The sequence below is a fragment of the Sparus aurata genome, chromosome 17 (assembly GCF_900880675.1).
Source record: "Sparus aurata chromosome 17, fSpaAur1.1, whole genome shotgun sequence".
Taxonomy (NCBI): Eukaryota; Metazoa; Chordata; class Actinopteri; order Spariformes; family Sparidae; genus Sparus; species Sparus aurata.
The window spans coordinates 11,838,441-11,852,334 of record NC_044203.1 but is presented as its reverse complement, the minus strand read 5'-3'; the positions used below and the strand labels follow the sequence as shown (position 1 = coordinate 11,852,334).

The window sequence follows — 13,894 nt, the reverse complement described above, 5'->3', positions numbered from 1 at the left end:
ACTCGTCTTACATATTATTAAACATGACATAATTTGAAGAGTTCACTGTATTGGGAAACAACTCTTAGATGGATGATAGTGTCCACATGTCAGCTTATATCAATTTATATGAATTTTGAAAAAATCGGGGGAAAAAAATGTGTTTGTTAGGTCTTGTGAGCAGTTTATTTTTCTTCTGTCCAGCTGTGAAAAAACACCTTTTATCTTGGAGCATGATCATCTATAACTGCATTCAAAGATAGATTTTTGTATCCACTTCAAAGAAAAAAAGAGTCATTTTCCCTTTAATTCTTCAGTTTGTTATCGTTTGCAATGCAGTCTGAACCGACTGCGCAATGATTTCACAGAAGTCGGTGATGAGGGCACAGTGGAGCAGCTCCGACCGTGTAAACACCTCCCCCTCATCCTCCCAGGAGACCGACCTCGAGTGAGCACACCCGCGGCCTCCTGGGCCCGGGAGGAAATGAGAGGAGGAGGAGGAGAGGGAAGTGGCAGGCTCACAAAGAGAGACAGAGTGAGGGGAGATATGGGAGAGGCACAGTACACCATGAGAGATCAAAGACGAAGGTTATGCACCGCCGCGGCCAAAACAAGCACATCAGCGGCGGGGCTTTTAGTAAAAGTTGTTGTCTTTAGATTTTTCTAATTCTGGACACTGCTGTTTTATTGTTCTGGAGCCTGGATCGCATCATCTCTGGTTAATATTCAGGTGATTTTAATCTGGACCGGGCAGGCACCTAAACTCTCTCCTGGGTCGGGTCGTTTGCTTTGGCAACGTGTCAGGTTCAGCGGGCCGCAGAGGGCCGTAAAGCATGTCCTCCGAACAATGAGGCACATCGGAGACTCGCGGCACCACTTTGTCTCTCCGCATGAGGCGCAGAGACAATATGTCATCGTGATTTCTCGAGGCAGCTCCAGCTCTGCAATCCGACCGAGCCAGGAGCACCTCATCTAAAAACAGCAGCAGACGTATTGATTGGAAATCTCTTCGGTGACGTCGGAGCTCCTGCTGTTCACACTCTACACATTATTTCTTATAATCTCTTCAGCTCTCTAAAATAACGACTGCATCACTCTTCCTTTTGGTCCCTGTGTACTGTACTGTCAAATCCGGGGTTCACAAACACACATTGACACACTATTTGTAGTTATGGGTTAGGTTTCAGAAGTGGGTGTAACAACAAAGATAAGACAAAACAGACACCGTTCGTACGTACTGTGTTGTGTTCACTGTCATCACGTAAAGTTTGAGACAGCAGGAGACTACAAGGCAAAATAAACTTCTTCTAGACAGGCCTAAGGACTACAATTATAAAACGCATCTGATTATCTCTCTAGCCTAAACTTCCACATATTTCAGTGTTTAAATCTGGCTGATTTGATCTGATGATTCAAGTAATGCTTTGATAAAGTTCTCCCTGTCTGCAACTGGAAAACCTACACTTTTAAGTCGATATTGCAATGGATTGTGGGTAATAAATGTGGTGAATTCTGCAGAAAGTCTGCTTGATGGCCCTTGTGGACTGGATGAATTGTGGGTTCAGACAGCCCTCGGCATTCGCGGGCTTCCCGCTAACCCCCGAGTCTGCAAGAGTCCGGACATTTGTATGCAGCCGACCTCCAGCATTAAGGTGGATAAGCCTGTATGTTGCCTGAGAGGCAACACCCGGGGCAAAGAAGGTCTGCCAAGATCTCCGAGCTCCACGGTGCTGCTCATTAAGCTTGTTGCTTTGAGCGCTCAGTAATAATTGAAGGCGTCTGAGGTGAGTGTGTCAACAGTTTTTATCAGGTCAGATCTTCTCTCAGCTGGACGGTCGGAACAAATTTGAGTGGCATGTCCGCTCTGTCCTCAGAAGTGACGATGCCCTTCACTTTATAAGTCCAAATCCCAAATTTCCCAGCACCACTGTTCACCTCAGCAGGGTAAGGAGCTGTTGGCCTGCAGCGCTGCGGGGCGGTCTGTAAAACCTCGGCTCTCGGGGTTAAACTTGGCTTTATCTTAAAAACAAACCCTCGCTCTGCAGCACCATCTCCCTCCTCCTCCTTCTATTTTTTTTCTCCTCTCTCTATCTCGTCTGTCAGTCGTGGAGACTGAGTGGTTCCACATGGGAAAGCCTGGGGCTTCACACATCAGACTAGCTGCGGGGATGAAATATGCTGTCTGTACATATCATCACATCATTAGGCCCAAAGGGATCCCGGCGATGGATTAGAGGCTGTCTACCTGCGAGGCTCCGATGAATTTATGAAGCACTTTATCATGATGAAGCATTAGTGGAACACTTTGTCTCTTTCCATTTGTGTTTATCTGTGGGAATAGTGATTGTGTCTCGCTCATCCTCGATCACGCTCTCCGTCTTAATTCCTCTCCGTCTGTCACTTATGCGTGTGTCCCGACCTTTGACCTCCCCCTGTTTTGGACGCTGCGAGTTATCGGCGAAAAAGATAAGTGACGTGCCTCTCCGTCCGACCGTCCAGCCGCTTGAGCCGTGCGTGGGCGGCTCGCAAATTGTCCATTAAGTGTTTCTGCTGAGGCCGAGAGAAGATTTGATATAGCGGGGAAACAAAAGTAATATGTACCAGGAAATTCAATTGTCTCTCTCCAGCAAGTTTGAGCTTTAGTTTGGCTTCCCCCACCAAATCAATTTCACATGAAAGCAGTTCAGATGAGGTTCAGCGCTGAGTGTGTCCTGCAGCCAGTCTCCCCCTGCACAGATCAGCCGCCGCCGTTTATCTGTGTTTGTACGAGAGAGCTCGTATGACTCACGCTCACTTCCTCAAGCGCCGCTGAGTGCCACAATAGAAGGAAGCTACCTCCTCTTTCTCACTAACCTGGTGTGCTACTACAGGAGGTACAAGCAAGCATAGGAAACACCCTCTCTTTGCTTCGGTGTGAAGGTCCTTGACCCTAACACGGCTGAGGTTTATTCACGCAGTGAAAGTGAGGACGGCTCAGGAAGGTGCCCTCCAGAGACCCTGCCAGGGAGCCTCCGTCGGTTCAGGGGTTTTGTTTGGGTTCGTCAGCTGAGGAAGGTGAAGTCGCTCTCTGCCACGTCATTGCCAGTCAGGACGGATTTTGGCTGAGGGCGATCGTGTTACGACAGCAGGAACCTCCTGGAGGCTCTGCGTCTTACCAAACCAGAAGGGCATCCTCTGCTCTCCGAGGAAGCCCCGGCTTTTATCGAACCCCCTCTCCACAGCGCTCTCCTCTAACAACGCTAACTAAATCCCCAGTGCGTGTCAGGTTCATGCTGAACTCTCAGAGAAAGCCAAAGGAAGTTATGATACCAAGGCTTGGGTTAGTAAATAAAAAGGAGGCCAACCTGCAGCACCATAACTTCAATAGTACCTGTTTTTGATATTTTGGGGGGAAAAAAACATTTGAGCGCATCACCTTCTAATCCCTTAAACTGCCCTGTTTCTTTGATTGACATGACACACACTGAGTCAAATCAATACCGACTGGTGAGGGGCAAAATAAGCCCTCTCCCAAAAATGCTTAATGGCACAATATCAGAAACTTGAAGTGAAAACACTTGTGGAGATGTATCGGTCCCTTAAAGCGTTACACACCTGAGACCTAATTTCTAAAAACTGTTCTTAGAGTGTCTCACAATCACATCTCACGGTCGCTTCATTAAAGATGCCGATGGTGGAGGAGACTGAAGCCAGGTAACAGGTAGTCACCGCCGCCGTGAACGAGGTGGAGAGAAGAAGACAGAGCTGTGTCTGGTTTTTTAAAAACAGACGATCTGACCTTAAACGATACGTCAACCAAGAAATTACACATTCAGACCTCGCCCTCATGCGGATGCAAAGTCGGGTGAAGTTTTCTGGAGCCTCACCTCATTATTCACAGATAATGACTGAATTTTCATTTTTGGGTGAACTTATCCTCTAAACTACAAGTGGAAAAAAAACACACAAAAAAACACACATAACCGCAGCATTAATAAGTGCTGTTGGTTGTCAGGTTCCTCACACCTTTCATTGATAGCTCCTATCACATTGTTCAATAAGCTCGTGCACAGTTCACCACATCATTTCAACATTAAATACGGTTTTAATTAGACATGTTTTTTTTTAGTTTTTTTTGCTTAAGTCATCCTTAAAATCAAAACTGAACACAAGTCAGTTTAATAAACAAGGCCCCGGCTGACTTTTTTTTCCACTTGTAAAACCCGGGCTTACACAGTCATAGTGTACACTGCTGTTCAGTATTATGTCTTCCGTTAAGCCGTCGTAATCATGGATATGTTACTCAAACGTGACTTCCTAGCGTGGGTTGTATATTCTCAGCAGTACCTGTAGCAACATGCCCCTCATGTTTTTTTAAACCTGGGCTATTTTTGGTCTGAAATCCCGCCGGGCCTTCTGTTATGGTTGGCTTCAGACGAACCTGTCACACATGAGCAAATTGTTGCTCACCTGTGTGTGTTTTTTCATCGTGTCAGTTTATAAACGTTGACGCCGTACCTCACGGTTTACGCATGTATCATCACCCCACAGGTAGAAGCAAATCGTTTTCAATCCCCGCTCGATACACACAAATTATTTTAGCGAAGGTCAACATTCATTCAGCCAGCGGCCGCGCCCGACAGAGAGGGGGAGTTTAGCTGCGAGCCACCGGCCAAGAAACACTGGTAGGCTTTCACAAAGGAGCTGAATTGTCTATTGAACAGTCATTTTTTTTGTTAATGTCACTCTCACGCCTGCCCCTGAAATAGATCTCCCCGCCGCCCCGGCCTTAAGCATAAGTCCTGACAGGTCCGGGCTGCGGTCTGCTGATTGCACTGGCACTACGGCTAATAAAGGATGTCACTCTGTTTAACCAAGGCTAGCAGGGCACGTGCTTCTTTTTTTTTTTTTTTTTTCAACAGGGGAATATTTGCTGTGCAGTTTTCCGCTGTTTTTGTTTATTCGTGAGAGGGCATCCTCCCAGTTACAGCTTTCCATTATTAACCTGGGCAACTGAAAAAAAAAAGAAAAAAACAAAACAAGTTTCCAGTTGCTGTTGAGAGGGATGCCAGGCCACAGAGAGTTCACTTACGCACGTATCTGGCAGTAAACATAAGACTTTGGATCTGTGTTGTATAGCAGAACATACCATACCAATATTTTTACAATAGCATATAGGTGGAATATATAGTACATCACGAAGGTGGAGAACAACCCTCTGGCGCGCTACAACAAGGTTTACAAGGCCTTATTAATAAGAGAAGGTCTCGCACTATGCCCATGCCCGTCCATATTATGCAAAGTTTTGAATTATTGGAGCCAAATTCCACTCTGAACAAAATGTTCCCCGAGCATGTCTGACTGCCTTCTCTCAGTCTGAATATTTGTGGTTATCTCGTCACTTCATGGAAGGTGAAACTCAAGAACGAGGAGCTGTCATGAGAGAGTTTGACTTAGGAAGGAGAAAAGACAGAGCAGGGCAGGACAAGATCAGATGTCGACCTGAAAAAAGATCCTGAAAACTTCTTATTTGATTGAATTGAAGTGGAAGAGTGAGGATATTTCAAAGGGTTTAAATATATATATATATATATATGTGCACACGTGTTCATTCACAGTCATTACCTGTGTGTGTGTCATTGAGGTTTCAGGAGCTGTTCTTTACAATTTTCTTCGTTTCTCAGAAGTTGTTGCAACCAAATACCTATTAAACAGCTATAAATAGCAGCACGGTGTTGTGGTGTGGTCTAACAGTTGGCCACATCCTGTTTCTGAGATTCTCGCAGTGCCGACAGAGCACACAGATGAAAGTGCAGGGACCAGTGCTTTACCTTTCATTCTCTCTTTATCACTCATTTCGTCAGAACGGAACATCGCCGGGCATGCCAATGGAAAATATCGGTTGATAGAAGGCAGAAAAAATAACACTGCAGTTAATATGTGGGCGGAGGAGACGTCACTATTTTTTTGAACAGTGACTGAAAAGAAGAAAGGAAGCCAGTGCTTTCCTCTGAGAAAAATAAAGGGTACATTTGTGGCTTTTTGCCTGACGAGCTCTTGGGTTTTCCCTTTCCCTTCTCCAAAATCACCTGGAGCCGTTTTTTGCCTCGCATCGGCTGACGGAGACGAGCAGTGACATTAAAGTTTGATCATTTAATTGTTACATGTGCCTGCACTTCCTTTATGTCCTGCGATGGCAGAGCTAAAAATAGCCTCGGCATGTAAATGCCTGTTTAGCCCGGAGTGGAACAGAGTTGAAAACAGGCAGCAGTGTTGGCACAGGGTGGGTTTTTCCGATGGGAGTTCCTCCTGGTAAGGAGGTGAGTCCCAACCAACCTGTTTGTGTGTGTGCGTGTGTGTGTGTGTGTGTGTGTGAGTGTGTAAATACCTGAGTGTGTGGCCCATTTTCTTTTAACAAGCGCAATCTGTCCGGCAAAATATCTATTACATTTTTGCCTCCATCCTTGTTAATAAGTGTATTCACTGCAGTGGAGTTTTACACCTCATTTCTTATAGGTCAGTTCAGCTGACAACAGTACCTTTATTGTACAAGAAAAAAAGTTAAAAAAAAAACGTGCAATTCTTTCACATTTCTTTGGCACCATCATCACTGACTCCATGTTGTTTTCTCCTGTTGATGTTTTCGTCTCGATCAGTGCAGATGCACCATTCACCAAACGGTATCTAGTGATAACAAACTGCGGGCCTACTTTGGGCCTCAGAGTGGGTGGACTTCCTGTCTCGGCTCCTTAGTGCGAATGGTGGTTGCACCAGACTCTTGCTTTCTCTCTCTCTCCCTCTGTCTACATCAGCCCACTTTATCACAGCGAGCTCTGCAAACTGAGGAGCTTCTTGTTTGCGTCGAGCCACGGGGCTCGAGGTCCTCGCCATCTACGCAGTCACTTCCCTCTGTTTTGCCAAAGAACACAGAGCAGATAAAGTCAGGGGAGTGATGCGTGTCTGCCCGACTGTGGGAAAGGCGCGGGCACAGGAACTGGAGCAGGAAAGACAAGACGATGAGTTGAAAACAGAGATGTGTGTAGCGGGCCGATATGAGCTTTAGAGGCTGGCAGCGACAGTCATATGTTTGGATTGCGGTGACTGATATCCAGTGTTTTTCAACTTGACCACATCTATGCCAAGAATTCAGCGTAGTATCGCCTCATGTGACTCCGTGAGGCCGCGAGCACGAAGGGTTACGTCATCTTCAGTCAAAGTTTGAACAATGCCATGTGATGCCCTTAAACGGAGGCAACATTTTTTAATCCAACACACATATCCTCACACACTGTGTTTCCTGGGTCACACAGAGGCAACTAGATACTTTGTGATCACTTTTCTTTCCCCTGCAATTCCAAGGAGCTCATGGGTGCTCCTCAGGCCTGGGGCAAAGATGAGCTGCTGGGCCCTTATTAATCCCTCCATCCCGATCTCGCTGTGCAAAGTGTACAGTTTGTCTATACTTCCTTCCACTGTGTTTATATTAATTGATTAGACATTCATTTAGCATTATGAAACATACAAGCATGAAGCTGAGAGGATAAAGACATTTAAACCAGGTGTAGACTGTCAAGATAAGGAAATATAGCAGGATCCACCAGAAGGCCCTTTGCTCATTTGTGCTGCTGTGATGGACATTCAAAAAGAAATTCCAAAGAAAGGGGCTCTCCAGTGATTTAGTATTGTACTAAGTACTACTAAGTATTGTAGAAACAACGATTTAAAAAATTACGGTCTGAATTAAAGCCTGAGCTTTGGTTCACAGTGAGTCTTGCTCCAAAACCCTGGATCCCACACTTCCCATAATGCAACTTGATAGCGTCATTAGACCCTCATCCCCAAATTTCATCAATTTCAATGAACAGTTCTGTTAAGAGAATATCTCAGCTATGAACAGATTCAGGCTGAATGACCATCCATTGACCATCAAGTCAAGTCCAAGTCAAGTCATCAAGATAGTGACTTGAGCTGACTTGAGTCCATGTCCGTTGACTGTAGACAGCTTTAGAAACACCCTATAACAGTTACATAAGTCATCGTACCACTGTTTTATTCCTCAACAAGTAATCTGATCTCAGTGTGTAGAGTGTGTGGTGTGTCCCTTTAAATCTGCACACATCATTCGGGGACAGTGAGGTCCAGATTTCTCTGAGGCCCTGGAGTTGTGGGGACCTTGGCAGCGATTTAAAGTGACAAACTTTGCCTCTGTGACTTGTAGGCCGACTCTGGTCATTAAGTGTAATAGAGTTATAATGTTTATGTTTGTTTTTAATATTCTGTGATATTATGTGGTGATATTACTCTGTGATTTTATGCTTTTATCCTATGTAAGGTGACCTTGGGTGACTTGAAAGGCGCCATCAAACAAATAAAATGTATTATTATTATTATTATTATTATTATAATCATCTGAATGGTTATTCAATGTGACAGAATATCACTTCTTCTCATACTGCAAGAAATATCCAGATCAGAGAGAGGCTGTCTTTGAAAAAATAAATTATACATACCCTGGGTTTATCCATCTCCCTTACCGCCAGAAACTTCTTCATCTAAGTGGAAAGAAGCGTCTTATCTTATAATCACCTATTTAGTTTTCTTGTGTAAAACGAAACCATTAGCGTTGGCGATAATGTAACTCGAACATTCGTGCCAGTAAAGCTTGTCTGAATTTTAAAATGTGGTTAGTCAATAATGACATGCAACTTTTTCTCTCTCTTGTCTTTCCACAGTTAACGAGATCATCAGGAACGACCTCTCCAGCATTTCCGTGCACACTCACGCATAGACGTCCTGAAGCCTCCTGCAGCAGCACACGCACACACACACACACACACACACTCAAACAGCAGCAGCAGCAGCAGCATCGACAAAAATAAAGAAAAAAGAAAAGAGGACAAATTAAAAAACGACAGAGGGATCCAGGCGATGAAGAATACAGTTTTGACCAGGATCTCCCGCCTGACCATCAGCTCCTCGTCACTGCAGAGACCGGCTGCAGACTCTCACATTGACAATCACTGGCGAGCTCCATTTGAATAAACAGATGAATGTTTCTTATTTACAAAAAAAGGGAAGTGAAATCAGGGGCAAAGTACATGACTACACTTGCCTTAAAATTCACACCAGATGTTCTTTAGGGGACCAAACAGCTCAATGAGACTGATCTGTCGTCGACAATCTCCATTTTTTTCCGAGTGTGATCTGTATGTTAATGCATGGACGAGCTAACGGGACAGTTAGCAGGTGTCGCGCTTCAACACTTTGGTTCATTTGTTCGTGCCGTCAGTCCGCAAAACAACCGAATCGGTGCCTTACAGCAGTGATACTGACAGCAAACAGCAGCAGCAGCAGCAGTCACACGAATGCAAACTGTTGGTTGCGACCCAAAGTGGAAGTTTTTATATGAGCTTTTTGTATCATTTCAACGATTTGTTTACAGGGAAACAGAATAAAAAAAGGCTGGAAAAATATGTAGGGAATATGTGAATAGATTAGAATTGTATTTTCTTCCTGCTTCCTCATTATTATCTCATCGTTCATTTATACTGAATGTTATTGTATGATATTCTTTTGTATAAACATGTATTTGAAAATGTACTTACACTTATGTATGCCTTATGCTTATATCATGCAGTTTTGCTATTTAGCTTTCTTTTCCATTTGCCCCCCCAATATGATTTGTACCATTTCTACTACCCATGCGTTATGCTTTTCACCTTGGTGCCTATTTTTTTTTTTTTTTTTCATCATCCTGCCCCCTGGTCTTCCAGTCCTTCCAACCAACCCACGACATAACGATGCACAGACAATCAGAGAAATATATAGAACATATCCTATGACAACAGTTCCTGGTCGTGGGGGCTTATAAAGGCAGGTATCAAAGATGTCTTCTCCCCCAGCTATGAGATGTAGTTGAACAATGGTATGCTTACCTGCTGAATTTAATTGAGAAATACTCGTGGACAATGATATACTTGTCCGTTACTTCTTGCACTGCAGGTTTGCTTGTAAATAGGCACAGGGATAATCTTAAGTACGCCACAGGCTCAGTTGTACTCGTCATCTGGGTGATTCCACTGAGGAGTTGGCAGGACTGTTACTTACTGTTGGCAATAATTGATCTGAGTAAACCAAAGGATTTTATCTTTGGTGAAATTATTGTCCGAGTTTCCTTTTTTTTTTTTCTGTCGGAGACTTTAGCGTAGAGCCGCTCCCCGTACAAAAGAAACATTATGCACTTTACCGTAGAAACAGAGCAGATTTGTCTTGCTTCCAGACCAAATATTGTAGATTGACTTCCACTGTCGTGTCATAAACTTACCCACGCCGACTCTTCTTGCACACAGCTGCAGTCTTTCCCATGTTACCTGTCTTTCGGAGCATGCACATCGTAATAATGTTGGGGATCATTTAGCTGACAGTAGCTTACAATATAGCTTCCTAATAGATTTTTCAACATATAGTATAATAGCATGACTAAAGTGTATATGGATAAGGTTTCTATTTTGTGCCTTACGCTCTTTCTTGGCTACATGATGGTTGCAACTCTATAATGCTTTTCTGTGTAGGCACAATGGTGAAACATATTTCTCTTTAATATGAAATATTTATGAAAAAATGAAATGTGTTTTAAATGCATTTAATGTGTTCTCAACAATGAATTAATAAATTGCATAATGGTGACCATATAAAATCGGAGTTCTCTTCAATTCCTCTGTCATATTTAAGTTGAGCGATTTTTATTCATAAACATTTTTTGGAATTAAATCCAGCTTCTTGATTTATCCATTAATTCTAACAGTTCAGATTTTGACATCAGACATTTTGAAAGGTCAAGTGTGTAGGATTTCAGTGGCATAGGGCATTGTGGTTTCAGATAACGACCAATTGAATACTATCAAAAACACTATGATTCTTAATTTCAGTTGATTATAGACTCATGAAAATGATTTTATCTTACTGTGAATATTATTCTGTTAATATTCCACTTCTGCCCCTAAATCCTATGCACTGGATCTTTAAGTAATATATATATGTGTATATATATATTAATAATATATATATTATTATTATATAAATATATATATATATATATATATATATATATATATATATATATATATATATATATATATATATATATACATATATATATATATATATATATATATATATATATATATATATAAAAATATATATATATATATATATATTGGATTAGTTGATAATGGATTTAGCTCTTCTCTCACTTTAATTCAGGCTGAAACCACTTTTTGACTATTGCATGCATGGCCCATATGGCTATGCTTTAGTTTTATACCTTCACTGTAACTTGGCTGAATGATTTTCTTGTTATATAGTTTGACCTTAGTAAACCTCAGACTGTTCCAACCTGTACCTATATCCCTAATAAAACCTGAAAGGAGACAGTTTGACATTGACAAGAGAAGGGAGTTTCTGCACACATTTTTTGGTGCACATCACAAAAATGATCTTTTCTTTAATTTCAACCTTAATTTATTTACTTACAGTACTCAATTTCACTTCATTATACTTCTAACTAATTGTTAGGTGTTTCACACCTAACAATTTTCCTATGTTACTGCCAGCAAAGATTGCACGTGGTATTTGGTCTTGTCTTCCACTCATGTTTGAAACTCAAATATAAACAAACCTACACTGTACTTTACCCGGATCAAATGCAACAGGCTGCTGATATGTTGAGTGCAAGCAGGGGCCTGTGTGTTTTCCGGTGAGTATTGTTAGTGGTGGCTAGTTATAGGTGAAACAGCTCCTCGCCATGGGAGCTGTGCCACGCTCCTGTGTACCACCTGCCAGTCCTCCAGACTTTTTCCATCCAGCAAAGTTATGAAGCGCCCATCCCCATAGTGACAGAAGGCAGGCCTAGGCGGTGCTCCCCTGTATGACCATGGTAAGCCCAAAATAGCTCCACTATTTACAGATGCAGTCACGCCCCTTTTTCCTGGCACCCTGTTCTCCTTACCTTAGTCTTCCTCTGACAGCGCCGTACCCTTTGACACAGTGGAGAGATGACTCCGGGCCATAGTTTCCACCAAGCAGCAGTCAAGTAGATTAACTAAAGCAGTGGAATATCCATGAAAACAGATTGAGTTTATGTCTGTCCATAAATCTGTTGACATCTGTTGTAACATGCATCTATTTTTAGATGATTAAAACAACTGATCTGTTATCTCTTTATTTCATTTATTTTTGCTGGACTCAATCGTTCGGTTGCCAGAGCTACACACTGAATTATGCACGCTTAAATAATGAACGCTCAAAAGGTTTATCTGCTGGTGTACAGGCCAAAATTTGGACGTCTTACATATTCTTTAGCACATTTATTGAACGCTTATTGGCTTTCTTGCCAAGAGATAGATGAGGAAAAAATATTCCACTCTCCTATGTGTCCATTAAATGTGATTGACTGGGTCAGGAGAGGGTTAGCTGGTTAGCTTGAGCCACACAAAATGAAGTGTGAAAGGGTTTTTACAGGGCAGACTTTCGAAGGCCAAATAAAATCTAAATTACATATTTTTTATATTAATTATATATTTGTCTGCTATAGAAATTTCTATTCAACGCAAGGTTTTAGGATAAGGGACGCCTGTTTTTTTATTCATAGGACTACTTCCATTCCTAAATCCATCTACGTAGATGGTCCAGCCAATCATTATCATTTCGATCCAGTCCATCAAATCTTGGGTGAAACAGCAATGTCAGGGTTCTATCATAGGTGAAGCTTCCAATAAAACACACCCCAGGAAAGGCGCACTGCTAGTATCAGTATGTAGACTACATAGATTGTTGCCGCAGCACATTAAACAGCATGTAAACATACCTGCATATGTTGATTTAGTCCAGATAGATGCCAATGTGGTCCTTAAACTTCAGTACCATTAAAGCCATATACCCATACTACATACACCAGTTGTTCTCATACATTTTTACCTCCAAGACCCCTGAGCTGACACAAATTAGACCACAGACCCCCATGTGACAGGATATGATATAATTATATTATATATTACATATATCTATACAATAGCCAAAGCATATTATATTGCTTTTGGATATTTTGTTACAGAAATTGTACCAAAGTCATGATCAAAACAGTCATACATAATGTCACTTATGGATGAAATCAAAATAAATATAGATTGTTCCCCTTTTTGCTGGGGATCCCATGGAACCCACACACCTCTCCAGTCATCTGGCACAAAAAGAAACATTCGTGATATTTCCCTATAGATGTGTTTTCTACCTTTTAATAATAAAAAACACTTAATTAAACTTTTTGATTAACTCAAACTGATTATAGTTGGATTGTGGTACCTTTGAGTAATAGTCAGGTTAGCTGTTCGCCTCTATTTCTGCTTCTAACTGTCTCCTGTCTGCAGCTTCATATTAGGCAGACATAAATATATATAGAAGTATATTGTCCAAAATGTCAAGTTTCAACAGCAGTATTCACACACCAAGAGTGTTGCTTTAAGATTGAGTTTTATAGAATAGGTTCAAATAATGTGCTGATGCGGCTCACACAAGCTGTGTTAAAGTAAATGGCCCCCCCATGCATTTAGCAATAGCAATGCTCTAAGGCAGCATTTGTATTTCAGTGTGTCAGGAATATTTTTTTTATTGCACTTGTTTTCTGATACTGACCAGAACGCATGCTTTTCCTATTGACATCATATACTTGAAGGTAGCCATGGCCTCATGGTGTGCAAATGACTTACTGGTTGCTCTTTTAGATTTGTGTTTGTCCCTAAACTCCAAACAAACTGATAGTCCTCATGCGGGAAATTTGACGTGTGTGTGTACGTGCTTAGAACTTCCTTTTTCCATGATTTCAACGCCTTTGCAAAGGAAAAAGTAAACACTGAGGTATCACAGAGAAAATTTGTATAAA

General features: G+C 42.0%; 1 protein-coding gene across 3 annotated transcripts in view; it reads left to right on the top strand.

Moving 5' to 3' along the window:
- LOC115566625 (nuclear factor of activated T-cells, cytoplasmic 1) overlaps positions 1–10,654 on the top strand; it is a 72,126-nt gene extending 61,472 nt beyond the window's left edge. For all 3 annotated transcript variants that reach the window (XM_030392503.1, XM_030392505.1, XM_030392504.1), the window contains one exon: positions 8,691–10,654. In XM_030392503.1, coding sequence (XP_030248363.1) covers positions 8,691–8,746 — 56 coding nt within the window. In that variant the 3' untranslated portion in view covers positions 8,747–10,654. The remainder of the gene's footprint in view (positions 1–8,690) is intronic.
- Positions 10,655–13,894: the final 3,240 nt, after the last annotated feature.